Source organism: Anser anser, assembly GCF_964211835.1.
Source record: "Anser anser genome assembly, chromosome: 23".
Lineage (NCBI taxonomy): Eukaryota > Metazoa > Chordata > Aves > Anseriformes > Anatidae > Anser > Anser anser.
The window spans coordinates 4,360,691-4,388,674 of NC_139744.1; the positions used below are offsets into that span (position 1 = coordinate 4,360,691).

The following is a 27,984-nucleotide window of genomic DNA, read 5'->3' on the forward strand; positions in this document are numbered from 1 at the left end:
TCGATACAATAGAGGGAAGGGATGCCATCCAGAGGGACCTGGACAGGCAGGAGAAGTGGGCCCATGAGAACCTAATGAGGTTCAACAAGGCCAAGTGCAAGGTGTTGCACTTGGGCTGGGGCAATCCCAGGTATTTATATAGACTGGGTGAAGAAGAACTCGAGAGCAGCCCTGCAGAGAAGGACTTGGGGGTCCTGATGGATGAGAAGCTGGACATGAGCCAGCAGTGCACGCTTGCAGCCCGGAAGGCCAACAATGTCCTGGGCTGCATTAAAAAAGGGGTGGCCAGCAGGGAGAAGGAGGTGATTGTCCCCCTCTACTCTGCTCTTGTGAGAACCCACCTGGAATACTGCGTGCAGGCCTGGGGCCCCCAGCACCAGAAGGTTGTGGAGCTCTTGGAACAGGTCCAGAGGAGGGCCACTAAGAGGATCAGAGGGCTGGAGCACCTCTCCTATGCAAAAAGTTTGAGGGAACTGGGCTTGTTTAGAGTGGAGAAGAGAAGGATCCAGGGAGACCTCATTGCGGCCTTCCAGTACTTGAAGGGAGCATATAAACAGGAGGGGGAACACCTGTTTATATGTGTTGATAGTGATAGGACAAGGGGGAATGGTTTTAAACTAAGACAGGGGAGATTTAGGTTAGAAATTAGGAGAAAGCTTTTCACTCAGAGGGTGGTGAGGCACTGGAACAGGTTGCCCAGAGAGGTTGTGGATGCCCCATCTCTGGAGGCATTCAAGGCCAGGTTGGATGCAGCTCTGGGCAGCCTGCTCTAGTAGTTGGCAACCCTGCCCAGAGCAGGGAGGCTGAAGCTAGATGATCTTTAAGGTCCTTTTCAACCCAGGCCATTCTATGATTCTATGATAAAAGAAGGGAGATTTAGATTAGACGCTAGGAGGAAATTCTTCACTCAGAGGGTAGTGAGGCATTGGAACTGGTTGCCCAGAGAGGTTGTGGATTCCCCGTCCCTGGAGGTGTTCAAGACCAGGCTGGACAAGGCCCTTGGGAACTTGATCTAGTGGGTAGCATCCCTGCCAGAGGCATACATTTAAGTTAAAAAAAAAAAAAAAGTTTTCTGCTGACGCACTTTCTCTCCTTTGCCTGTAAAGCTTTTCTAGGCAGCTAGCTCAGTTTGTAACAACTATATTGTAAATGTCTAATGTCAAGACACCTGAATGTAATCCTAAACCTCTTGTAGACAAAAATGGTGAGATTTATCACCCAAATGTACATTCTGCAATACATATATCTAATTCTGAGCCAATAACTCTTTAGAACAGATGATGGCAGTATTAGCCAATTTTTATTAAATGCTTACAGAACACACTTTAAACGCATCTCTGCTTGTTTGATACCATGTTTCAATATTTTGCATTTGAGTTTTGTGGTTCTTGAATCCAAAAAGGTTTAAAGATTTGGTTGCCTAAAATACTGAACATATTAATTAAAACAGATAACCTTGTTACCCTTTATTTTTTAAGCTGCTGCTAAAGCATAAGGGATTTGGATTTACTCTCCTTTTTCTCATCCTTTTTCTCATTCTTTTTCTTTTTTCATTCTTTTTTTTTCTTTTTCTTTTTTTTTCTTTTTCTTTTTCTTTTTTCTTTTTTTTTTTTTCCTTTCATGAGGGAAAATTTTTCTGACATTGTAGATAAAGTCTTGATTAAAGAAAAGTATTTTTGGCATAGAGAAACATAATGTCCCACCCCTATGAAATCTCTGGTCAGTACCTATCCACTATTTCTTTGAGTCATTACAAGTCTGTGGTACCAGTTGAATATTTTTCACTCTTTGCTTTTGCAAGGCCTTTCTTCTAACACAGAAACACATTCACACAGTGACAACAGGAAGGGAACAAAGAACTTCAGCTCTCTGGTGGGTTGGTAATGAGCTTGGGAAATGAAGTATACAAATGGTTGGTACACCGAGTCCCTCAAGACAAAGAGAGAAATGGCCAGGGTCTACAGTGCAGGATCTCTGGAATGAGACTGAACAGCAAGAGGAAGTGTAGAGCAGAAAGTGTCTGACTTTAGCTCTGAGTTGTGACATGCAGCCCTCACAGACACAGGGGACAGGGAGAACTAGAGCACTGTCAGTCATCCAAGTAGAAATATTACCCTCCCATATTTACTACAGATCTATTTTATTTTATTTTATTTTATTTCATTTCATTTCATTTCATTTCATTTCATTTCATTTCATTTCATTTCATTTCATTTCATTTCATTTCATTATTTTATTTTATTGCCAGATGCCTGTCCAGGCCACAAATCAGATGAGTTCATGATGATGTCATTGCAGCAGTTTCAGATGTTCTCCTGTCACTCACTGACCCAAGGTTGTTCACATCCTGTTCACATTGTCCTGTTTGTCATGGCTCACCACTTCCAGCTACTGTATGCATATGTACTGCTTATACAAAGCAAAGCTATAATACCCCACCTCAGCTAGACAAATACATTGTAGTGAAGCATGCTGAAATTTAGGCCAGATATTCAAGTGATCAAGGTGAGGTAATACTTAGCAAGTCACAACGCCAGGCAGAGTGTACCTGCAGCAGGTGCCTGTTTCTTGTTGGGTAAACCCAGTTTCATGCCTGGATCATAAAGAGTTTGGAAATGGCCTTGTTTCCAGCCCAAGAGGCTCCCTGTCTGTAACACAGCTGTCCCAGGGAAGCTGGGGACAGGGCAATGGCAGGCACAGAACACCACTACTCAGTGGCATACATTGTAGGTTCCATTTACCAACCAAGTTGATGTCTATGGCAGCAGGTGCCAATTTCTATTCACAAACACATGCATCTGGGCAGAGCTCTGACATGAGTCAAGGCTTCTGGACCGAGATCCCTGCTCAGGAGAGCGAGACACTCACTGCAGCTGTTGGAGGTGACAAGACCTGGCTGGCAAGCAGCTCTTTGCACGCAGCAGTTCCACCTTGAGGGCATGATGTCGAGATATGATTTGGTAGCTTAGTGGATATTATTGGTGATAGGAGAACGGTTGGACTAGATGATCTTGTAGGTCCTTTCCAACCTGTTGTTTCTATGATTTTATGACAGTCCTGTCGACAGTGCTGGTGGTTGGTGAGTGAATTCTCCCCCTGGGTTATTGTTTTCACTTTTTACTGCTTTCTAATGTAGACATTCAACATAAGCTCCCAACTGTTTCACTGGCCACATCACCCCAAGGCCAAACTCAGAGTTTCTCCATCTCCAAAGCCAGTTCGCTGTTGTTGCCCAGATTCCTTTCTTACCTCTCCATGCAACACCCGTAATTTCTGCCTCATTCACTGTTTAAGTTAATAGGTGGCCACACTCTCATTTCATCGCATTCTTCCAAGAGGCGTCACCCGTGTCATGCTAACCCGCGTTCCACTAGCTTTGGGTTGGGGGGGGGCCGCACATTCCCGAACGCCCGCCGGGCTCACGGCAGCCGTTTCTCCGCCGCCATCTTCCCACCGCAGGACCCGTCACCCCCGGCGGGTGCCTGCCATTCTTGGCCGCGTTCCCGCCTAAACCCCTCCCGTCAGCGCCCGGAGCACGCTGGCCCTTTAAGGATCCCCCAGCGGGGTGCGGAACTGTACGCGCCGGGACACCGCGGGCGGGAGCGGTTGCGCATGCGCAGCCGGGCAGCCATGCGGGTGCTGGTGGGTGAGTGCGGGGCGGGGGCTTCCGGCGCGCCGTTGGTTCTGGGCGCTGCGTAGGGAGCTGTGAGGGGGCGGCTGGTGCTGGGTGGGGGGCCCCGGGGAGCCGTAGGGCGCGGGGGTGGCTGCAGGAGCCCTGAGGGAGTTGTGGTTTGGAAATGGGGGGGCCTGGGCCTGGATTCACAGAATCGCAGGATCATTTAGGTTGGAAGAGAACTTCCAAGATCACCCAGTCCAACCTCTGACCTAACACTAACAAGTCCTACACTAAACCGTATCAATTAGCTCTACATCTAAACGTCTTTTAAAGACCTCCAGGGATGGTGACTCAACCATGTCCCTGGGCAGCCCATTCCAATGCCTAACAACCCTTTCAGTAAAGAAATTTTTCCTAATATCCAACCTAAGCCTCCTCTGGCACAACTTTAGCCCATTCCCTCTTGTCCTGCCACTGGGCACGTGGGAGAATAGACATATCCCCACCTCACTACAGCCTCCTTTAAGGTACCTATAGAGTGCAATAAGATCGTTCCCGAGCCTCCTCTTCTCCAGGCTAAACAACCCCAGCTCCCTCAGCCGCTCCTTGTAAGACTTGTTCTCCAGACCCCTCAAGAGCTTCATTGCCCTTTTCTAGACACGCTTGAGCATCTCGATGTCCTGCGTGATTCAGCATGGTGCGTGTAGCAGTTGGGATCCAGGCACCCTGAGGGGGTAGGATGCAGTGCGTGGAGCCAGGGTATGGGGAGTGGTGGAGGCCTGCAGTAGGAGGGCTGGGGAGAGGGTGATCAGGGCCCAGTGGTGTACCCTGGGAGGATGGCCATGGTAACAGGAACTCCTGTGCTAGCTTTGTGAGCTGCTTCTGGTCTCTAATATCCTGTCTTTTTCACAGGTGGTGGGACTGGATTTGTGGGCAGAGCCCTGACCCATTTGCTTCAGAGCCGTGGTCATGAGGTGACCCATGTCTCTCGACAAGGGGGCAAGGATCGCATCAGCTGGGTACGAAATAAGAGTGATTACAAAAGGAAGACCATTTCAAGGCTGAGGAACAAGCCTACCTGGCACGGCATGCAGGGAATTTGTAGTGGGCAAACTGTTTCCCACTGATGTACCCTGCAGCTCCTAGGTGCTGTACTGGTTGTGGTCAGTTGGGGTGGGTACTGCTGCAGCTTCAAGGAGCAAAATGTTCTCCATTCATGCTTGTGCGACAGGCAGTGTTTTACAAGGGTCAGGAAGGAACTGGCTGGGTGTTTTGGGAGCTCATCCTGCTTTGTTGTTGGGAAGGCTTGAGAAGAGGGGAGGCTGGGTGTGTGATGTCTCTGTTACCCCTGTTTAGGAAGAGCTGTCCCGCCTTGGACTGCCACAGTGTGATGCAGTGGTGAACTTGGCTGGTGAGAATGTCCTCAACCCTTTCCGCAGGTAACTTGATCTCCCATAGTGTTGCAGGGACAAGGTGAAGGCAAGACAGCCCAATGTTGTCAGAAAATGTGGAGTGGGTCTGGCAAGGGAGTAGGGTGTCCAGAAAGGACAACCTGGGTTCCCTGGCTGTTGACTTCTGGGTCTTCAGGTATCCAGAACATTTCTGTAGGCCTGTTAAGTCCCCGGAGAATTTTGAAAGACAGATTTCCTTCTGGACTGACGGGGGAGGCTAGGCAAAGTAGTTGCATACATCCAAAAAGGCACCAGATGCCTATGTTAACAGATGATAATATGCTTAGATAAAATCAGAACCAAAATGGACTGTGGAAGTTGTTCTTGTATTGCTGAGGGTGTTTTTGGAAATGCCTCTTCCAGGTGTTTGAGGAGAATTCACACAGCTTTGGTGCCAACATTTTCTGATGTGTTTGCCCTAAGGGCATCCAAAACCTACAGCCTTTTATAGGAAATCGTGAGCTGTGTTCTCCCACAGTTACCATATGTTTAAGTAGTAATATTCTATGTCCTCCTCCTACTCTGGGGTGGGGAGAATTTATGTGACATCTCCTGTGCTTGTGAGGTGACCGTGGGGGCTCCCCCTGGGGCTATTGTTTCCTGGGATATCCTGATGGGAAGTATGAGTGGCTCTCCTTTTTCCAGATGGGGTGATGCTTTCTGCAAGGAAGTTATCAGCAGCCGAGTTGAAACCACCAAGACCTTGGCCAAAGCCATTGCTGATGCTAACCAGCCACCCAATGCTTGGGTCGTCGTCACCGGCGTAGGTATTGGTTGGGCCCAGTGTGCCTCATGCTGATGAGGAGAGGTGTACCTCCAGACAGAAGCATGCTTCTGGGGAAAATATATCTTGCCTTGAAATGCCAGCTTTATTGCCATCAGCATCACTGTGTTTAGGCAAGGCTTGGTCAGCGTTTTTTGTACTGGAGAGGAATTTAGATCCTCATGCTTTCACTTGGTGGCATTAGGACAGGACCTTTTCCCTGTGAAAGCCTTAAGGCATCTGTAGAACCAAGTTGTCTAAGCAAGGACTCAGCTGAATCCCCCCATACATCTCCAGCTTTGCATTTCTGCTTCCTACAGGCTTTGAAGCTGCTGCGGGTTAGCATTTATGACAGGCAGGAAGTTTCTTTCTATGCAGCCAGCTCAGTGCCTTGTTTGCTGGTGCATTTGATTCATGGCATTGCCATCTTGACTGGAATACTAGCACATCCTGTTGAACCTGCAGAGTGCATTTGTAGTTCAAAACCTTGTGCTGTTCATATGAGGATGTCCCTGGAGACAGGGATAAGGGTTGGGGAGAAGAGGGACAGCTGATATTGGGATTCAACCCCGCTTTTTGCTGTTATACCCCCAGGCTATTACCGCCCTAGCCCCACAGCTGAGTATACTGAGGATAGCCCTGGGGGGAATTTTGACTTCTTCTCGCGCCTGGTGAGCTCCTGGGAAGCTGCAGCTCTCATCCCTGAGGGTCCAACTCGTGGTGTTCTGGTGAGATCTGGTAAGATGGGACATTGTGCGTGTCCGGAGTGGCGCTGCTTTGGAGCTGGGGCATGAGGGGAAGGGGTGGGAGAAGTGCATCAGATTACGTATCTCTTCTTGTTGGGGTTCGGTCTCAGGTCTAGCCCTCTGAGGATTGTCTCCTGGCTGTAGGTCTGGGGCTGGAGAGGGTCCCTGTCTCACTCTGTTCTTTCCACAGGTGTAGTGCTGGGCCGAGGTGGTGGCGCAATCTCTCAGATGCTCTGGCCATTCTGGCTAGGACTGGGAGGCCCCATAGGGTCTGGGCACCAGCCATTCCCGTGGATCCACATTCAGGACCTGGCCGGGATCATATGTCATGCCCTGGAGAATGAGTGCCTGCAAGGGGTCTTTAATGGTGTCTCCCCATCTTCTCCTGCCACCTCCAACAGCACCTTCACTCAGGAGTTTGCAGCAGCCCTGGGACGCCCAGCCCTACTGCCAGTGCCTGCCTGGGCTGTGCGAGCTGTCTTTGGGGTCGAGCGGGCTGTTATGTTGTTGGAGGGCCAGAAAGTGGTACCAAAGCGCACCCTGGAGAGCGGCTACCATTTCATCTTTCCTGACCTTTCTGCAGCTTTGAAGGACATTGTGGCTTGAGTATTCCTTGTTCAGGCTGTTTAGGGCCTTTTTTTTGTGGTTCCCTGGCTCATATACCTTCCCTTGGGTGAAAGAGGGTGTCTTTTCCTGTTCTGTCTTCTTTTGTGCATCTCCAGTTTAGGAGACATCCTTCCTATTTCCAACTGCAATTTCCACCTGCTTTTGGTGAAGGGCACAGACCTCTTTAAGGATTGTGACTGCTGAATCTGCCATCTCTTTTCCACAGCGTGTATGTGAGCTGCTCACAGAGCACCTTGGGGGAAGGATGTGTCTGCCCCTGCAAAAGAGGTATGGCAGCAGGGAAGATCATCAGGTGTTGTAATTCTTCTCCATGTTACTGGAAGTCGCTCTGCCTGTTTTTCCCAATGTCTTTCACCATATGTTCTCAAGAGACTTAGTTATGCTCTTCTGTTTTGCTCGTCTCAATCTCATAGGAAATTGTAATTAATTAATTAATTGTAAGCTTGTAATTAAGCTTGGTGGGGGGATCCATTTGAGGGGGCACAGAGAATGATGGATATGGGTGACTTGGAGACCTTGCCTTCTCCTTTTTTTCTGGTAGATTTGTGCTAGAGCAAAGGTGTCAGAACCTCCAGCAGACTCGGCCTGAGCATTGTGCCCCCACAGGTGGATTTGCAGGATTCCATAGTATCCATATTATGGAATACACATCCAAGGACTTTCATTCATAAGTTTTTCTGCTTTATGACAAGTTACTACAAATCACTGCTAGCAAGTATACATGCATTTAATAACACAAGTATATTTATCAAGCTATTACGAATTATTATCAGGAAAACGAGTGTGTGTGTATTTGTATGTGTTTATATATAAAAAGTCAATAGCAGCAGTCAGTAATAAAGCAGTAAGGATATATACTAATATTACAGGTTATTACAAACAATGCTAGTGAAATAGCAAATATACTCATTATTGATTACTTATAGGCACATACATATATTCAAAAGATAACCAATACCACTAGCTAACAAACCAATCCCACAAGTGGGGATCTAGCTGTCTTCAAAGTGGTGTAACTAGGAAGACCAACCTCAGAAAGGGGTCAGTAAAGAAAGCTGACCTTAGAAAAGTCAATTTTCAACTTGACAATTTTCTTTTGCCAAATGGTATGCAGAAGATAGTTAAATAAGGGGATAAACAGCAACAACAAAATAAATCCTACTTTACAGGCAACTATATTTGGTTATTTAGAGCATGCTACAGATGGTGTTACATAAGAACTGAGAACACTGACCTGTACAAGCACATGGAGGAGAAGAAAGTGATCAGGAGTAGTCATGGGTTCACCGAGGGGACATCACACTTGACTAACCCAATAGCCTTCTATGATGGAATGACTAGCTGGGTGGATGAGGGGAGAGCAGTGGATGATGTCTACCTTGATATCAGTAAGGCTTTTGGCACTCTCCCATAACATACTCGTAGGCAAGCTCAGGAAGTATGGGGTGGATGAGTGGACAGTGAGGTACACTGGCTGGATGGAAGAGCTCATAGGGTTGTGATCAGTGACACAGTCTAGTTGGAGGCCTGTAGCTAGTGGTGTCCTCCAGGGGTCCATATCAAGTCCAGTCCTGTTCACTTTATTCGTCAATGACCTGGTTGATGGAATAGAGTGCACCTCAGCGAGTTTGCTGACAACACAAAGCTCAGAGGAGTGGCTGATATCCCAGAGCGCTGTGCTGCCATTCAGAGGGACCTTGACAGGCTGGAGCATTGGTTGGTAAGGAACATCATGAAGTTCAACAAGGGCAAGTTCAGGGTCCTGCACCTATGGAGGAATAACCCAAAGCACCAGTACAGGCTGGGAGCCGACCTGCTAGAAAACAGGCCTGCAGAGAAGGATCTGGGGGTCCTGGTGGACAGCAAGTTAACTATGAGCCAGCAATATGCCCTTGTGGCCAAGAAGGCCAATGGTATCCTGGGGTGCATTAGGAAGAGCGTTGCTAGCAGGTCGAGGGAGGTGATCCTCCTCCTCTACTCCGCCCTGGTGAGGCTTTACCTGGAGTACTGCATCCAGTTATGGGCTCCCCAGTAGAAGAGGGACATGGAGCTCCTGGAGCAAGTCCAGCAGGCGGCTACAGAGATGATGAGGGGAGTGGAGCACCTCTCATATGAGGAGAGACTGAGAGAGCTGGGCCTCTTTAGCTTGGAGAAGACTGAGAGTGGGTCTTATGAGTACAAATACCTGAAAGGAGGGTGTCAAGAGCATGGGGCCAGACTCTTTTCAGTGGTGCCCAGCAACAGGACAAGAGACAACGGGCACAAGTTGAAACACAGAAAGTTCCAGCTTAATATGAGGAAACATTTTTCTACTGTGAGGGTGACAGACCACTGGAACAGGCTGCCCAGAGAGGTTGTGGACTCTCCTTTGGATATATTCAAAACCTGCCTGGATGCCATGCTATGCAATGTGCTCTAGGTGATCCTGCTTGGCAGGGGGGTTGGACTAGATGATCTCAAGAGGTCCCTCCCAACCTCAGCCATTCTGTGATTCTGTACGGTGCAGTGCCTTCTTGGATATTATTGGAGACTTTGTGGATGGAGCTATATTTAGCATATTCTGCATCTACATTGTCTATGGAATATATACTTCAGTAAGAAGTATATTCCTGATCCGAAATCCTGATTTTTCAACAAAAGGAATTAATTTTTCTCAACAAGGAATTATTTGGCCAATTCTACTTTAGAGACAAAACAAGAGGTAAATTACAGGGCATGTAAGGGCCAAGACAGAAAAAATCTAAGGCACAGTTTATTTCAACTCAAAGTAGGAATTAAAAATGTGTTAGCGGAATTTCTCTCTAGAAATGCTTTTTGCAGGAATCCTTAGGAATCCATAGGATTCTATGTTGCAGATGTCTATAACTGTATAGATAAACAATACAGTCAATGTGTGGTGAGGTTCTGGGACAGGTTGCCCTGAAAAGTTGTGGATTTCCCATCCCTGGAAGTGTTCAAGGCCAGGTTGGATGGGTCTTTGAGCAACTTGGTCTAGAGGGTGGCATCCCTGCCCATGGCAGAGGGTTTGGAGTTAGATGATCTTTAAGGTCTCTTCCAATCCAAACATATGATTCTATGCCTCCCGTAAGACCATGACAACATTGCCTTTGATTTTTACTTAACAGTTTCAGATTGCAGTGGACTACCTATGCTGTATGAGAAGCAAAAGCTTGCCTACAAACTAGGTGATCCAGCAGTTTACACATTGTCCCTCTGTGGGGAAGCAATCAACTCATTTAAAAGGCAGCCATGGAAGAGGGGAGGCAGTCATGCCTCCAGGGCGGCAGCATCAACGTTCAAGTTCAACTATAAACTGAAATCTTGAATTAACATGCTTGCAACCATTGTGACTCTCTGCATCAGAACCAGAAGTCCATTAATAATTCTAGAAAGTCTCAACACCTACCAGATTATTTCTCAAAAAAAAAAAAAAAAAAAAAAAAAAGATTTTTAACAGTAACTTCATAGCACAACTGATACGATTCCTTTACACAGCTTGGTTCTCTAAACTATTCCATACAGTAATTAGTATCACCCTATGACTTTTGGATGGAAGAAAATTACTTAAAGATTACTGATTATATATTATGCTCTTACATAACGTACATCATGGAGTTGTTCCTAAGAGAACTGCATTAACAAACAAAACAACAACAGTTTCATTTACTTTAAAATACTTGTTTGTTTGTTTGTTTTATTTTTCCACATGTAAATATGTATTTGCTGACCAACTTCCACACTGAGCTTCTGATCTCCTTGTTACACAGGGTATAGATCAAGGGATTAGTCAGTGGGAAGATGACTGTATGGAAAAGAGCAACAACCTTTTCCATTGGGACAGCTTGGAAGGGTAAGACATAGATATACATAGCTGGGCCACACATGACAAAAACCACAATGATGTGGGAAACACAGGTGGAAGCAATTTTGCTCTTTGCCTTGGAGGACTGTGTTTGGAGCTTCAGCAGCAGGACAGCGTAGGAGATGAGAAGAAGTGCAGAGCACATGACAATGACAACTCCATTGTTGAGAAACATCAAAAGTTCCACCATGTGAGTATTAGCACAGGCCAATTTAACCAGTTGATGAACATCGCAGAAGAAGTTGTTCAGGATGTTGGGGCCACAGAAGGGGAGAGCAATGGTGAGAGCAAATAGAGTGATGCCATGGATGAAGCCCCCTGCCCATGAAGCTCCAACCAGGACATAGCATACTGCCCTGTTCACAAGCCTGGTGTAGTGAAAAGGTTTGCAAATGGCTACATAACGGTCATAGGCCATGGCCACGAGCAGGAAAGCTTCAGCTGCTCCCAGGAAGTGGAGGAAGAAAAGCTGCGCCATACAAGCATTGTAGCAGATTGTCTTATGGTGTGAGAAAAAGTCAGCCAACATTTTAGGTGGGGTCACACAACAGTAACAGATGTCCAAGAATGCCAAATTGGCCAGGAAAAAATACATGGGTGTTCCCAGTTGGGACTCCCTTTGAATTGTGAGAATGATAAGGATGTTGCCTGGAAGAATTATCATATAGAACAGCAGGAAGAAGAAGAAGAGAATCATCTGGACTTTGTGGGTTTGAGAAAATCCTAACAGAACAAACTCTTTAACCACTGTGTTGTTCTCATACTCCATTTTGACTCTGTAAAACCCTGAAAAACAGCAATCACAGAAAAATAAACAAATACCAGTGTAAATATACTAAAATATTTAAGCAAATTCAGGTATACTTAGACTGCCTAATATGCACACCCTTTGACCATTGTCTAGTTTTAAGGAACTCCTTATGGTGAAATACTTGAAAGCTAGTAATTTAGAGTCCCACTAACTTGGGCATTGTACTGGAAATATAAACTGAAAACATCCACATGTCGTCAGGGGCTCCACATTTTCTCTACACCCTGTGAACGGGCACCAGGATTAAGTGTAAATCATAAAGTATCAGTCCAGTCTCCTATAGTAGGCTAACTTTTGTGGTTTACAATGTAACTGTCTATCTGAGCTACTCCTGTATACACCCTCTCCAAATGACAAAAGTAGGCCCTTCCAGGGTACTATACAATTCATTCTAATATAGACAGTCAAACAAGTCTAGATGAATTGCACTCTAGCACTCTACTTACTCAATAAACCTAACAATAACATCCAAGGAGTATGAAAGGAAACTAAGTATAGATCACTCATATCTGAATGAATGTGTATGAATTCTTTGGGTGAATTTGTCTGGCAGCTGCAAAGAGTATTATAACTGAACAATTTAAAATCACTTCAGAGTCAATATCGGTACAGCTAGCCTAAGGAGTGAATAATTCCATCATAAATTTTCCCAAGAATACATCGATTCAAGTATTTTCTAAAAGAATATATTTTCCCCGATTGTCTTTCAAGGGTGCCGAGATCACATACTGACTTCCACCTTTCCTCAAAGAAATCCCTCAGCAGTGTCTAATTTTCCAATGGAATCGTCAGAGCATTGGAACCATGAAGAAAATTCCATTATCTAAATATCTCTCTGAAATTAATCCACCAAGAATTGACTTGAAGACAGATTTTGAAAACAAAGTGAGATTTTCCTTGGAATGTATCAAGTCATTTCAATTTCCATACATTTGAATGAAATTGTGGATTTTAACTCCTCCCTCACAAAGACAAGCATTAAAAAACAAAACAAAACAAAACAAAAAAACAGTCAAATTTAGTTAAATAGAAAGACTTGTAAAATAAGTTCTGCCATTCCTTCCAATTCCGATTCTGTTTCTTCTGAGTCAGAAGAAAGTTACATGAGATTTTGTCTCCCTTTCTTTTTTAATATCTTTCTTTCATTTTGCTGCAAAGATGGTATGTTTGTATGCATGACTATGTCTGCCTGTTACTGCATTCATAGTTTGCAATAGAATAAACCATACTGAAAATGCTGTGATGGGAAAAGATGCTCAGATCTGTAAGCATCATTTAGTTTTAGAACAGTTGTAGTTAGTTCCCTTATTGAGACCAGTGAGAAATGAAATTGGTCTTGACAGTGGAAACTGAAAATAGAAAAACAAGTGAGAGGAAGAGAAAGTGGCAAAAAGTAGTCAAACTTTAAAATAAAATAAAGAAATAAAGGAAAAGAAGGAATAAAGAGAGAAAAATACCCTTTTAGACACTTTTTGATGTTTCTGTCAAATATCAAAATTTCTCACCATGCCTGGAAATAAACAAACAAAAAAAACATTATTGACATTTTGTGGGTTTTTTTTTTTTTATTTGCTCCTTTATTACATGGACAGTTGAAAATCTCGTTGTGCTAGATGTGTGTGTAAATAGGTCCATATTGTCCAATATTTAATTTCTCAGCTACCTGCAAATCCATACCGACAGGCATCTGGAGCTAAGTGTCTCTTTGCCTCACTTAAAATTTCCTCTCATTGATCTGGTCAGCTCTGGAACTAATCTAACAACCCTTCCCATCCCATCACATGTCAGGAAGATTCCTGAAGGAATCTATTGCTCCACACTGCTGTCCTTTATCTGACCCTACATACCCATCCAATGCAGTAACACTCTCCTTTCACCTCTACTTAGCTATAGATACTTTTGTGGTTGCACTTGACTTTGATGACTTCACATCTCTACTACCTAGGTTGCTCAGCCCTAACTGCTAAAGAAGCAATTGAAGCTACATCCGCTTTGCTGTTTCCTGCCGTGCCATGTCAGAAGGGTGGTAAATATTTCCCAGTTTTTGTACCTACTTCCCTGATGACCCAAGTCTTGACACAAGCCTTCTTGTGTCAAGATTCTCTCCACTCTTCAGCTGCCGATTGCAGTTCACCCAGTTTCCATTCCACTGTGAAAAAGAGTGGCTACTCTGAACTCAAGTTTATTCCTTCTTTTGCCTTCTTCCTATTTCCCCTGCTGCATTTGAGTCTTCACTACTGGAAAGAAACTTGCCAGGAAAGACATGTAATACCTTCTTTTGTCTTTTCATTTCACTAAGTCATCTGCTTCAAAAAGAAACTGTTTACAGGAGCCCAAGGAATCACAATCTGAGTGTGATGACTTATTCTCGTATTTTCTACAGCAAAGCCACCTTTTTAGAGTTAGTTACTTCCTGCATAATTTATGATGCTGGTGTGTACATATCTACATCTGAAGATGTCAACATAACAAACATATCAACCACGGGGACACAGTATAAGGTAAAAGATACAATTCTCCTTAGCAAGTGTAGGGATAGAACACAGGTTCATAAACACAATTCTTTTGTGCCATTTTATGTGCTCTGCTCTACAGTTTCAGATCTAAAATGATGGGTCCTGCGTCTCAGCTATGGCAGACCTGGTAAAGATGTCTGAGATATCCCAGCCCTTAACCTGACAGCACTGAATGCTATGTTCAGCTGTTCGAATTCTGCTCTACATGTCTACCTCAGACTTTCAGTTGCATTTTTTCTTTGGACAGATTAAAATTATATATAATCTCTGAATTTATTCCCTGGTTCTGACTGGCATTCTTGAACCTAAATGTCTGTGCAACTAGTGTTCTCACCCTTCTTGTCATCCACTGTTCAAGGTAGAACGTCCTTCCTCCTCAGGCAAGGTGAGCAGTCAACGTCTCAAGCCCTGTATTGGGAGGAGAACAGTATTGCCTGTAATTCTTTTCTTCCTTATTGGTTGTGAGAGTTCATTGATTTGGGGTTATTCTTACTGACATCAGTTTTATCAGCATTCCCTGAATCACGTGTGAATGCAAGACAGCTAAGACCTGAACTCCCCTAATCCTTCCATCTCTTATCTACTGTTTTCCCAAGTGCTTCCCAGGTACCAACAGCTCTCCAGCTACCAAACTCTCAGCTTCACTCCAAGCCGTGATGTTATTTCTGAAGCAATCCCAGCTTTAGAATCCTACAAAAGCTAAAATACATAAAATCTTCAATACATATCTCACTTTCAGGATCTCTGTTGGTAGTCCATCATCTTGGCTTGAAGTCTTCTTTCTCTTCCTCTCCCCCACACCCCTGTGTTTAGCACTGCTGTGCATGCACCAGAGGTTCAATTCTGTTAAATTCCATGCCCATTCTCAGTGATTTTTCCCTGTCTGCTTGTCAGCACTAGCACAACAGACTGCAACCAGATTGCCTATGACCTTAGCTGCTTCACTCACCACCTGCCGATAAAGGATGAACGGTGCATGCCAGAGGATGAAGAAGTTTTTGTTTCTTTGCATCCTCTGTATGTTAGTTTCTTTGTCTCCTTAACAGACAACTGGGGCTGCAGGTGGTTTCTTGTTCCAAGTGTGGAGGTTACATAATTATAGAAAGCAGCTGTGCTTCCAGAGCGCTAACTGAGATGCCCACGTGTCTTAATAAAAGCCCTAAGGTATATGATTATTTAAGAGCAGGAATGAGTGATAGTCCTCCGGCTTGACCAATCTTGGTAGCATCTTTGTGATGTCATGAATACGGGTTCAAGGTAGGCAGCAAACCTCTTGAGAGATTGTCTGGGTGGCAAATGGGTCCCTCAGCGCCTCTCAGAGAGGAATCTCCAATTACCAAGAGCTAAACTTGGCGAGGGATGCAAAGAATAATACGAAGGGGTTCTACAGGTACATTGGCCACAAAAGAAAGACTAAGGAGAGAGTACCGCCTCTGACAAATGAAGACAGAGATCTGATAATGACACGTGGAGAAGGCAGAGATACTTAATTTCTTTGCCTCGGTCTTTACTAGTGGTCAGGCTTCCCATATCTCTTGAGTCCCCGAACCTCTAGGCAGGGCCTGGGGGAATAGAGTCCCTCCCACTCTAAGCAAAGAACAAGCCTGGGACCTCCTGATGCAACTTAACAACTACAAATCTATGGGTCCTGATGACATGCATCCCAGAGTCCTGAAGGAAATGGCTGATGTAGTCGCCAAGCCTGTCGCCATCATATTTGAAAAATCAAGGCACTCAGGCCAAAAGTACCCGGTGACTGGAAAAAGGGATATATCACTCTCATTTTTAAAAAGGTATAAAGGAAGAACTGAGGAACTACAGACCAGTAGTTCCTCTCCTCTCCTACTTTTGTAGCCCCTCTCTGGACATGCTCCAGGGTCTCGATGGCCTTGTAGTGAGGAGCCCAAAACTGAACACTACTCAAGGTGCAGCCTCACCAGAGCAGAATACAGATCACGTCCCTGGTCTTGCTGGCACAAGCCTGATACAAGCCAGGGTGCCAGTGGCCTTCTTGGCCACCTGGGCACACTGCTGGCTCATGGTTAGGCGAGCATCAATTAGCACCCTCAGATCCTTTTCCTCTGCACATCTTTCGAGCCACTCTGCCCCAAGCCTGTAGCGTTGCATTTTGGTTTATAGCAAAACTAGCTTTCAGAAGGACTTGGATTATTTACTTCCCTTTCTCAAATACTTCTTCTACTGTACCGATCCACTTGATGGTGTCATCAATGTATTGCGGGTGCTCTGGAGCTTCCCCCTGTTCCAGCACAGTCTGAATCAATCCATGGGAAATGGTAGGGCTGTATTTCCGCCCTGGGGCAGTCGATTCCAGGTGTCCTGGACACCACTCCAAGTGAAAGCCAAGTGTGGCCTGCACTCTGCTGCCAAAGGGATTGAGAAAAATGTATTAGCAATATCAGCTGTTCTTCAACCCTCTTCAATCCCACAACAGAAGGATCTTCTGAGAGACTGGGCAAGGCAGACAGCTGTTTAATTTCCTCTGTCTCCAAGGCAGCTATGCCAAAAGCCCACTAGTACCCTTTTGCATCCTTAAAATACCATACCATGAGGTAGTCTATGACAAAGATGCACAGAGCCTCCACACTTGTCACAGTGGAGTGCTTTTGCCACTCATTCCCTGTTAGACTCACCTTGGCCTCCAATACAACCAGCTGTCCCTGTCACTCCAGTAATAAAGATGGGTTCTGCCCCTTTCTAGCTTGTTGGCATTAAGGTACACTGTGTATTAGTGTCCACTAGAGCCTAATACTACTGTGTGTCTGATGTGCCAAGCCTTTGAATCCACGCAGTCCAATAAACCTGATTGTTTCTTTCCTCTGCCTGGCTGGAGGCAGGGTCCTTCCAATCAATCCTGGTCATTGTGTTGAAATTCATTACTCACTTCATGTAAATGTGGATCAAATGTCCCTTCATTGAAGCCAGGAGTAAACTCAACTCATCTACTCTGGAGATCTGCTCACTGGATACTGCAGCAGTCATTTTCTTAGCAGTCCCTTTTTCACTCCCTTTTTCCATTGTTTTTCCTTGTAATTCATGTACCTATGCGTTAGTGTTGAGGTAGATTTTCCATCCCACTTCATGTCCTCTCTGCGGTTGCGCAGGTAAAAACCACAGGATGGCACATGGTGTGTACCCACTATGTCCTCTCTTGGGCAGAGGAACACTTACTCCTAATAGCTGAGACACTGGTTCATATAGATGAGGAATAGGGCATAACTCTTTGATTTGGTGGACCTCTTGGGAAAGTTTCTTCATCGCTGAAACACATGCCCATAGAGCGGAAGAGAGGCTTTCTTCATATTGCTAAAGTTGGACAGACAATGCATCTACCTTGTGTTCCTCTCCATCTTTCCAGGTTGTTACTGCCAATGAGTTGGCATACAACGATGGTGCATTCTGTACAAACTTCCACCACATGGGCCGTGTGCATCTGACTTCATGTGGATCTTTGTATTTGGGTTTATTGTCTAGGTCACCATAAATCACCTCCAGCACAGCTAATTGTCTCAGGTACTGGATGCCTTTCTCCATGGTGGTCCCTTTGCCTGGGTGAAATAAAACATCTTCCTTGAAGGGATACCTTTCCAAAAAAAATGTGATACTGTATTCATTATAAATATTATATAACATATCACAAGTACAATGCATTTATTTACTTCAGAAAGTGTGCTGTGTTTGTGTGTATGCACATAGAGAGGTGAACCTTCAAGCATGCATATATATACCTTAAGGCTAGGGAAGAGCCAAAAAAATGCCTTTGCAACTTCTGTTTCTTCTTTATTCTTATACAAGTTCTGTATCAGCACAAGTTTTATCTCTGTTACAGCTAATCATGAACTCTGAATGAAACTAATGATTAAAGATCATTCCTGATATACACCTAAAGAACCAGGTATGTGCATGTCTCAGTTCGTGAGAGGCCTGAGAATATCTGTTGGGCAGCAGTACTTGATGAAAAAAAATACCTTTCCAAGATCGGTGCCATGCTGGTTCTGTGGAGGGATACCTAAGAGTGATGCCTATATTACACTCGATGGCATATTCTCAAAAATTTCTCCATCTTCTTCATGTACTCCTAATATTATGTTGGTCTTTGAATCAATGTTACATAAATAAAGGGAATGTTCCCTGTGGAGTCCCAAAAGTTTCTCTTCAAGGCACAGGAAAAATAAATGAATTAATTAATTAATGCCAGACAAGGAAAAAGAAAAAGAAAAAGAAAAAGAAAAAGAAAAAGAAAAAGAAAAAGAAAGAAAAAGAAAAAGAAAAAGAAAAAGAAAAAGAAAAAGAAAAAGAAAAAGAAAAAGAAAAAGAAAAAGAAAAAGAAAAAGAAAAAGAAAAAGAAAAAGAAAAAGAAAAAGAAAAAGAAAAAGAAAAAGAAAAAGAAAAAGAACAAAAGCAACCAAACAAAGAAAAAAAAAAACACGTCATTTGGACATGTTGGAATCAATAGATCATGTATGGGAGTTAGAGACATGAATCTAACCACAAGCTGCTTCCTAGGTCTATTTTGGCTACAGCCTGTGAAACTATGATCTACTAAATGACACAATTTAACCAGAACTTGCCTTCTTTATAAAGGAGACAGGATGGCATGTGTGAGTGAGGTAGACTCTAGCAAAATCAATAGCTGTGTTTCTTAGACACCAAAAGTCAGTATTTATTATTAGAGGTGAAATTCTGATTTACACTAGCTGAAGACCAATCTCACTATCAAAAACATAAGTTCCTGTTTGTGCGAGCTATTCATTTGGGGTTTCTTTCATGCACATGTGGCATATAGAAACAGGGAGCAGGAGAGGTGAATTCAGGGAACATGGTATATTGATGGTAGAGTTTGATGGGTGGGCTCTGCAGCAATTATAAATAATGTTTATTCTAAATGGATGAATGATTTTGAACGTCTATTTCCTCTTGGAGCACAATCTGAATCATCTTTAAAAGAGGCAAAATTAAAATCTGTAGCCATTTGAAAGGCATGGTCCCTTGAAGTGATTCAGGCTGCTCACTGTAGAGTTACTGTATTAAATTAAATAATCTTTTTACAAAACAAAACAAAAAGTCACTTCAGGTCTTACCTTGCCTATTTTGGAAATAAAATTTAAAATTTGAATTTTCTAACTCTTTTCATGGAGGTAAAAGTAGATCAACTCTCAGAAGCAAAGTTAGTTGAAGCTTAAATGAAGTTTCCTTAACTTTGTTTCTCCAGTGTTTTAATTATGAAGAGATAAGGCTTCCAATGTTGCCCAGGGAAGTTAATTTCCCTGGGCACATCTAAACAAAAAACAATTGCTAAATATAATTAACCATTTTGCCATTAGTTAGTTGTTGTGTAGATTCTGACGTCAGGCAAACAATATATCCTGAAATGGCTTATGTTACCTTTCTCTTTAAAAAGCAAACTAAAAAATCAACATTTTGTAGGCCAGCAGTTAGCAGAGTTTGCATTTTATTCTGTCAATGTTCCTCATCCCTTTTTTTTTTTTTTTTTAACTTTTGGTCCTCTATCACTGAAGTTTATGATTCTATAAACCGTATTTTCACATGATTAAGAGTATATATTTTCTATTGAGTTGTTAGTCATTGTTTACTGAAAAATCTCATTTCCCCCCACCCTTTTACTGTTAGTTAACTGACAGCTGCAATGTGCACTGCTTCCTAAGAGAGACAGCCTTCAAAGACCGGCATAACCACATGGACACTGAAGAATTCTTCTGCTTGGTCCCAGTAAGGAAACTCTCTGTTGAATGTTTTAGGATTAGGCTTTTAGGATTAAGCTCCATTTGCAATCAGCTTTCAAGCCCTTCCTACATTTGGTGGTTTGGAGGAAATTTTCTTGGAAATTCCACTAATACGTGGGAAGGTGCATGTATGCAACCTTGGAGTATAAGCAATTAATGTAGCATGGTACAAAGTGAGATCTTCTAGAAAGGGAAAGTGACATTCAATTTAAAAATCTGATTTCAGTCACTCATACTCATCCTTAGAGTGGTTTCACTCACTTCTGCTTCTGCACACCCATAACCATTAAGATGCTTGTGTCCAAATGGTCTGGTCACCAGGGAGAGACCCCAGTGAGTTGACTTAAGTGAGAATTCTGTACTGGAGTGGGATCTCAGGTCATAGAATCATAGAATGGTTTGGATTGGAAGGGACATTAAAGATCATCTATTTCCAACACCTGGGCAGGGATGCCACCCACTAGATCAGTTTGCTCAAAGCCCCATCCAACCTGGCCTTGAACACTTCCAGGGGTGAAGCATCCACAGCTTCTCTGGGCAACCTGTTCCAGTGCCTCGCCACCCTCAGAGTAAAGAACTTCTTCCTTGTATTTAATCAAAATCTACCCTCATTATACTGTATGATAGAGTCCCTTTCCAGCTTTCTTGTAGGCCCCCTTGAGGTGCCGGAAGGCCAGAGCCTTCTCTTCTAGACTGAACAACCCCAGCTTTCTCAGCCTGTCTTCATAGGAGAGCTTCTCCAGCACATTGGTCATCCACATGGCCCTCCTCTGGACTCATTCGAGTAAATCCATACCCTTCTTGTACTGGGGGGCCCAAGAGGTGGATGCACTACTCCAGGTGGGGTCTCACAAAAGCAGAATAGAGTGGGACAATCACCTCCCTAGACCTTCTGGTCACGCTTCTTTTGATGCAGCCCAGGATACGGTTGGGCTGAAAGTGCACATTGCCAGCTCGTGTTGAGGTTTTCATCCGTCAACACCCACAAGTCCTTCTCCTCAGGGGTGCTTTCTGCCCCTTCTCTTCCCAGCCTGTATTTATGCTTGGGATTGCCCCAGCCCAAATGCAGGACCTTGCACTTGGCCTTGTTGAACTTCATGAGGTTTGCACAGGCCCACCTGAAAAGCTTGTCCAGGTCCTTCTGGATGGCATCCTTGTATTGACCATAGCACCTTTTCCATCTGGATGGCATCCTTGTATTGACCATAGCACCCGTCTTGGTGTTGTTTCCAAAATTCCTGATGGTGCACTTAATCCCACTGTCTGTGTTTAGGGATTTGTATGTCCAGATACCAGCAACTGGGGAGACTGGGATCCAGGGCTAGCTACTGAGCAGAGTGAGTGTCTGAGCCCATCTGCCGGAGGGATCCACAGAAATGAGGAAATGAGTAATCACAAGAGGCATTGAAGGCAAATTGTACAGGTAACTTAGTTGGCAAAGTGAAGATATTTCCTAAGGTGGCAAAAGTTTAAAAAAAATCAAGGCAGTGAAGTAACAATAGAAACAACCCTTTCCATTCATGTACACTAGACAAAGAATAGCTTGTCTCCTAGACTAGGCCTGGAGAAACATGAGCACCAGCTCCCTTACTCCTTCTCTGGTAAATGGATGTTACCCCCCCTTTTGAAATTGTATCAGCAGCTGTGGTGATTCATCTGACTGGTCTTGGACAACTCTGGTGAGATAAATTCTCCATGTAATTATCTATCTTCTCCCACTGATTACAGATAGGATCTGGATGATGTGTGTAGACTTAGTCAACTGAATTTTAGGCAGCTATGTTTAAGTGAGATCAATCCTATCTGTCTACATTATGCTACCCAGCAGATCTCATTGCCTGGGGAAAAAAAAATGAAAACAGTGAATAATCTTATTTGTTTGCTTGCATGCTTGCTCACTCCTAATTAAAGTGTCTAAATGCTTAAATTTATGTGGAATACACCCCCTTCACTCTTGCCTTAAACCAGCCAATCACATACTCAATTATGACAATTTTACTAAGCAACTACTTGTTGCAGTGCTGCAATCATTAACAAGCCCTTAGCTGAAATTATTCAGAAACTCATTGGAGATAGACGTTAAGATTGTATAGTTTAAGAAGAAAGCAATACTTACTGAACTTGATTTCATTTACTTTGGGGTAAACACCTAAAAGATCTTTTAAAAATTGTCCTGTGAAAAGAATTGTTTCTTTCTGTTTAGCGTGAAATCAGTGTAGACAACTAGCTAAGATGAATCTTGTATGTTGGAACTATCAACACCTGGATAGACTGAAGAAACACTTCTGTTTTTCCAAAAGGTACAAGTAACACTGAGAACACGTACCTTGCAGATTCTACAATATTTTTAAAGCCCTTGAAGATAAACTATTTTTTTATTTTAGTGTATAAGATGTCACATGAAAGTGAACTGTTATCTGCAACAATCTTTTCACCCACTAGCAGGAAGTTTAAGCCTCCACAAAACTGCACAAGGAATAACAGACATCTCTAGAATACAACTGGCTCTTGTGTATCTGAAGAATCCATACCTCACATCATCTTTGCTGATTTCAAAGCTAGCTATCCCAAGAAGTTTCCCATCACAGCTCTTCATCATCCATACCACAGACAAGGAATCAGGCCACTTTCGGAGAAGAAGGAACTCCAGAATCTGCCAGGTATGTCATTTGAGGCAGAATATCTAATAGACTACTCTGAGTAACAGCATTTATGAATAATAACTACTTCACCTAATCTTATCTCTGTTGGTTGCATCCTATAGGGTAGTAATGGAGCTGGAGAATTCTACCACCACTGTGAAAAATTTTTTCTTTGTTGGTTTTACTGAAAGTGCCATGTTACAGTATGTACTTTTTGCAACTTTCCTCATAATCTACACAATGACTTGGCTTGGAAATGTCACCATCATCACCACAGTAATCATAGATCAAGAGCTTCACAAGCCTATGTACTTTTTTCTAGGAAATTTAGCCTTCATAGACCTCAGTGAATCCACAGTGACTCTGCCCAAGATGCTATGGGACTTCCTGTCTGAGTATAAGTCCATTAGTTTTGGAGGATGCATTGCACAGATTTTTTTCTTCCATTTCACAGGAGGTGCTGTGGTTTTCCTCCTCACAGTGATGACTCTGGACCGGTTTGTGGCTGTTCATAAACCTTTGCAGTACTTAAATATCATGAATCACAATGTTTGCCTTGGCCTGGTCACAGGAGCATGGATAGGGGGATTTGTTCATTCTATTGTGCAGGTAGCACTGATCATTCAGTTGCCATTCTGTGGACCAAATTTACTAGACAATTTCTACTGTGATTTCCCACAGGTAATCAAACTAGCCTGTACAGATATCTATGCGGTTGAGTTGCTCATGGTGTCCAACAGTGGACTGCTTATGATCCTCATATTTATTGTCCTGATTGTGTCACATGTTGTCATCTTGGTCAAAATCAGGGCACATATCACAGAAGGGAAGCACAAAGCCTTTTCCACCTGTGGAGCCCAGGTTGCAGTGGTGAGTATCCATTTTGTACCCTGCATCTTCATCTATGCATGGCCATTCAAAAAGTTTGTGGCGGAAAAAGCCATGTCATCTCTTTATACTATCATCACCCCAATGCTGAATCCCATAATCTACACTTTAAGGAACACAGAGATGAAGAATGCCATCAAGAAATTTCTCAACAATATCTTTTTCAGAATGAGAAATTCACAACTGTCATTCCTTTCATAGATGATTGTTTTCTTTTACAGAGAAATGTAAAATCAAAGCAAATAATGTCATCATAATAACTGATTTTTGCTTTAGAAAAAGAATCATAGAATCATAAAAAGAAATTTAAATAGCAATTGACAGAAGACTAAGATGACAATGCTGTCTCTGAAGGTAATAACTGCTTGGAAATCAAAGTGGTTGCAGACTAATAAAACAATGAACCTGTATGAAAACAGAAAACCAACAGCAATAATTAAATAAATAAGAACATCCCTTGTCCATTATACTCATTCCTTTTACTAAGGGTCCAGTTGTTTTCTAAGTTTCTAATTTTTAAAAAATTCTAGGGAATTTATATATGGTTGTTCCAGATTTATTTTTTGTTGTTTTTGTTTTCATGTGGAATATTTGTGATCGGGTGAAAAAATGCAGAACATAAGACTTGACAATAAGCATGGAAACATTTTTTGATTGTTTCTGAAAGCAGAATAGAAGTATATTATTCTATATCAAAATTTTCAAAATGTCCAAACTTTCTTTTAAGAAATATTCTTTGTTCAGATCAATGCATTGCATGAAATATTGGTAATTTATCATTATCACAATAAAATAGTAGTCCAGGAAATCAAGCAGTGGTGAACAGAGAACAAAGCTACTGCGTAAGAATAGGAAAGTCTTACTCATTTAATATACAGGTATTTACCTCAATTTAATTTAGTTTAGTTTAGTTTAGTTTATGCAAATGTTCTCCATCATAGAAGAGACAAAGGTTCATCACAGACTTATTCAGATTTTAGGATTCTTCACTGAGTACTTGGAGACCTGGACAGCCAATGTGCTGTGGTTTAACCCAGCCGGCAGCTAAGTACCACACAGATAAAACTCATGGGTTGAGATAAAGACAGTTTAATAGGAAAGAAAATGGGGGAGGGGAGGAAGAATACAAAACACAAGTGATACACAACACAATTTCTCACTAACACCCAACTCATGCCCAACCTGTCCCCAAATAATGGAAGCCCCCTTGGTCAACTCTCTGCAGTTTTATTGCTCAGTGTGGTATCATATGGTATGGAACACACCTCTGCTCAGTTTGGGTCAGCTGTCCTGGCTGCGTCCCCTCACAATTTCTGGTGGATCCTAAGCTTCCTCACTACCAGGGCAGTATGAGAAGCTGAAAAGTCCTTGGCTTAGGGTAAGAACTGCTTAGCAACGGCTAAAACACCAGTGTGTTATCAGCACTATTTTCCTCCTACATCCAAAACATGGCACCATAGCAGCCACTATGTAGAATATTAACCCTATCCTAGCCAAAACCAGGACAATATCCACCTCTTATTCTATACCATTTATGTCATGGTCAGGTCTCACAGTTTCCAAAACATTCTCATTAATCATCACCGCCTTTCCAGCCTTTTGGTATATGCACACAGATATCCCTTGGTGTACGGACTACCCCTCTATGGTTCAGCCCTCTATGCAAGGGCTGTTGCTTTCATGACTTTGGGCTCCATCAGACATAATGGTCTTTCAGGGTAGAAGAGGTGGTGTGTGGTGTTAAATTTTTGCATGCAGAGGCCAGCTCTGGTGTAACACTGCTATACTTGTCCAGTTGTATCATCGTTGCACTTTGGTTCCATCAAAACTCATTCTTCTTTGGTTTGCTCTTGCCTGAGGCAGGAATAACCCAGACTGTCTTTGCCAGCATGTAGTTTGTTGTTGTTTGTTTTTTTGCTTGTTTTGTTTTTATGTGCATTACAGGGACTTTATCCCATTCTACATTAAATAAAAGTTTTGACTGTGCAGGGCCAGATCACTTGGCAGATTTTCTAGTATTGACTGAGCACGTGGCTTTTTCCAAATGCATATTCCAATGTCTGAATGTCCCAGCACCCATTGTTCTTAGTGTAGTCTTTAACAGTCCATTGTATTGTTCCATTTTCCCAGAGGCTTGTGCATGATAGGGGATGTGATATACCCACTCAATGCCATACTCTTTGACACTGGTGTCTTTGAGGTTGTTTCAGAAATGAATTCTGATGTCTCAGTTCTTTCTGTGGTAACACGTCATTGTAAAACTTTCCTTTCAAGGCTCAGGCTAGTGCTTTGGAGCAGTGGCATAGGGCACAGGATGTATTTCCAGACATCTGGTTGTCACTTCTACCATTGTAAGCATGTGGTATTTGTCTTGGTGGATTTGTGGCAGTGTGATATAAGCAATCTGCCAGGCTTCCCAATGCTGATATTTTGGCCATCAACCCCCATACCAGAGAGGCTTTAACCAGTTGGCTTGCGGCACGTTTCATATTCATGGGTAACTTATGCTATACTGTGTAAGTCCACACCTCAGTCACGAACTCATCTAAATTTTATGGCTCTTCCACAATGGCCAGAGGTGCCATGGGCCCACTTGAGCTATAAATAACTGCCCTTTACATTACCAGTCTAGATCATAGAATCATAGAATCATAGAGTCATAGAATGGCTTGGGTTGGAAATGACCTTAAAGACCATCTAGTTCCAACCCCCCTGCCATGGGTAGGGATGTCACCCACTAGATCAGGTTGCTCATGTACCCCAGGCTTGAGAAATGGGCCCACATGAACGTAATGATGTTCAACAAGTCAACGTGCAAGGTGCTGCACCTGGGTTGGGGCAATCCCAGACATGAGTATGGACTGGGAGAAGAACTCATTGAGAGCAGCCCTTCAGAGAAGGACTTGGGGGGTTCTGGTGGATGAAAAGCTTCCCATGAGCCAGTAGTGTGTGCTTGCAGCCCAGAAAGCCAACTGCATCCCGGGCTGCATCCTGCAGAGGAGTGGCCAGCAGGTCAAGGGAGGTGATTGTTCCCCTCTATTCTGCCCTTGTGAGTCCCCACTTGGAGTACTGCATCCAGGTCTGGGCCTCCCAGCACAAGGATGTTGATCTGTCAAAGCAGATACAGAAGAGGGCCACAAAGAGCTGGGGCTGTTCAGCCTACAGAAGAGAAAGCTCCGGGGTGAACTTATTGCAGCTTTTCAATACTTAAAGGGGGCTTATAAAGAAGATGGAGAGCAACTTTTAGCTCAGATAATCATAGAATGATTAAGGTTGGAAAAGACCACCAAGATCATCTGGTCCAACCATCCCCCTACCGCCAATATCACCCACTATGTATCACATCCAACCTTTCCTTAAACACCCCCAGGGGCGGTGACTCCACCACTTCCCTGGGCAACCCGTTCCAATGCCTGACTACTCTTTCTGAGAAGAAATGTCTCCTCATTTCCAACCTAAACCTCCCCTGGTGCAACTTGAGGCCATTCCCTCTTGTTCTATCACTAGTTATCTGTGAGAAGAGGCTGACCCCCAGCTCCCCACAACTTCCTTTCAAGTAGTTGTAGAGAGCACTGAGGTCTCCCCTAAGCCTCCTCTTATAATGACAGGACAATGGGGAATTGTTTTAAACTGAAAGAGGGGAGATTTAGATTAGAAATTAGCAGGAAATTCTTCATTCAGAGGGTGGTGAGGCACTGGAACAGGTTGTCCAGAGGGGTTGTGGAGGTGTTCAAGACCAGGTTGGATGAGGCGCTTTGGAACCGTATCTAGTGTGTGGCATCCCTGTCCGTGGCGGGGGGGGTTAGAACTAGATGCTTTTAAGGTGCCTTCCAATCCAAGCTGTTCTGTAATTCTATGAATAAAATTTCTTACTACTTTAAAGAAAGAAAATATTTAAAAATGGAGAATATTATGAAGAAAAGTTTGTCAGATGGACAAGGGCAAATGGATGGAAAAGGGCAAATCTTAAACAGTTGGAACAAGTAAAAGCTATGAAGATGTAATCAGTGGAGAATTTACTACATCCGTTTACTGTATAAAAAAAAAAAAAGCCATTTTCAGGTAATTTAGTTTATTTTCATTGTGTTTTGGTTCATGAACTGCTACAATATTGTTTTCACATTGATATTATACCAGACTGTGGGCAATCGTGGCACTTTTTAATAAAAACACCTAACAAGGAGAGATTAAAGGCAATATTTTTTTTCCTCAACTATTATTTGACTCTGTGTTTCAAGAAAATCGCACCACATAAATTGTGAGTACTACTGATTAAAAACCAAGGCTAACTGAACTGGAC

At 43.3% G+C, this 27,984-nt stretch overlaps 3 protein-coding genes across 10 annotated transcripts; 2 read left to right on the top strand and 1 right to left on the bottom strand.

Moving 5' to 3' along the window:
- The first annotated feature begins 3,501 nt into the window (after positions 1 to 3,501).
- On the top strand, positions 3,502 to 8,374 carry SDR39U1 (short chain dehydrogenase/reductase family 39U member 1). 2 transcript variants are annotated; one of them, XM_083809623.1, is made up of 6 exons: positions 3,502 to 3,646; positions 4,529 to 4,635; positions 4,973 to 5,055; positions 5,713 to 5,834; positions 6,425 to 6,568; positions 6,767 to 8,374. In XM_083809623.1, exons 1-6 carry the CDS (start codon positions 3,613 to 3,615, stop codon positions 7,180 to 7,182), a joined length of 906 nt encoding a protein of 301 aa, XP_083665749.1. In that variant the 5' UTR covers positions 3,502 to 3,612; the 3' UTR covers positions 7,183 to 8,374. The 2 variants fall into 2 exon arrangements, with proteins under 2 accessions (XP_083665749.1, XP_083665750.1); XM_083809624.1 differs by lacking the exon at positions 3,502 to 3,646 and adding an exon at positions 3,807 to 4,313.
- Positions 8,375 to 10,622: 2,248 nt separating this feature from the next.
- Positions 10,623 to 13,412, bottom strand: LOC310885809 (olfactory receptor 4N5-like). Its single transcript, XM_083809607.1, has one exon. It carries the CDS (start codon positions 11,832 to 11,834, stop codon positions 10,872 to 10,874), a length of 963 nt encoding a protein of 320 aa, XP_083665733.1. The 5' UTR covers positions 11,835 to 13,412; the 3' UTR covers positions 10,623 to 10,871.
- Positions 13,413 to 13,605: 193 nt separating this feature from the next.
- On the top strand, positions 13,606 to 27,849 carry LOC310885810 (olfactory receptor 4D1-like). 7 transcript variants are annotated; one of them, XM_083809610.1, is made up of 4 exons: positions 18,676 to 21,577; positions 22,358 to 22,454; positions 22,597 to 22,814; positions 22,919 to 27,849. In XM_083809610.1, exon 4 carries the CDS (start codon positions 22,926 to 22,928, stop codon positions 23,883 to 23,885), a length of 960 nt encoding a protein of 319 aa, XP_083665736.1. In that variant the 5' UTR covers positions 18,676 to 21,577; positions 22,358 to 22,454; positions 22,597 to 22,814; positions 22,919 to 22,925; the 3' UTR covers positions 23,886 to 27,849. The 7 variants fall into 7 exon arrangements, with proteins under 7 accessions (XP_083665734.1, XP_083665735.1, XP_083665739.1 ...); XM_083809608.1 differs by adding an exon at positions 13,606 to 14,377 and having other exon boundaries at positions 14,472 to 22,814; XM_083809609.1 differs by adding an exon at positions 13,606 to 14,377 and having other exon boundaries at positions 18,240 to 22,814.
- The last annotated feature ends 135 nt before the right edge of the window (positions 27,850 to 27,984 follow it).

What these genes read in the sequence shown, in the direction of transcription:
- SDR39U1 (XM_083809623.1), top strand. Translation starts at nt 3,613, where the DNA reads ATGCGCAGCCGGGCAGCCATGCGGGTGCTGGTGG. An exon ending in GCAAGGATCGCATCAGCTGG is followed by an intron (nt 4,636 to 4,972) that starts GTACGAAATAAG and finishes ACCCCTGTTTAG; the next exon opens with GAAGAGCTGTCCCGCCTTGG. An exon ending in GGTCGTCGTCACCGGCGTAG is followed by an intron (nt 5,835 to 6,424) that starts GTATTGGTTGGG and finishes TTATACCCCCAG; the next exon opens with GCTATTACCGCCCTAGCCCC.
- LOC310885809 (XM_083809607.1), bottom strand. Translation starts at nt 11,834, where the DNA reads ATGGAGTATGAGAACAACACAGTGGTTAAAGAGTTTGTTCTGTTAGGA.
- LOC310885810 (XM_083809608.1), top strand. Translation starts at nt 22,926, where the DNA reads ATGGAGCTGGAGAATTCTACCACCACTGTGAAAAATTTTTTCTTTGTT.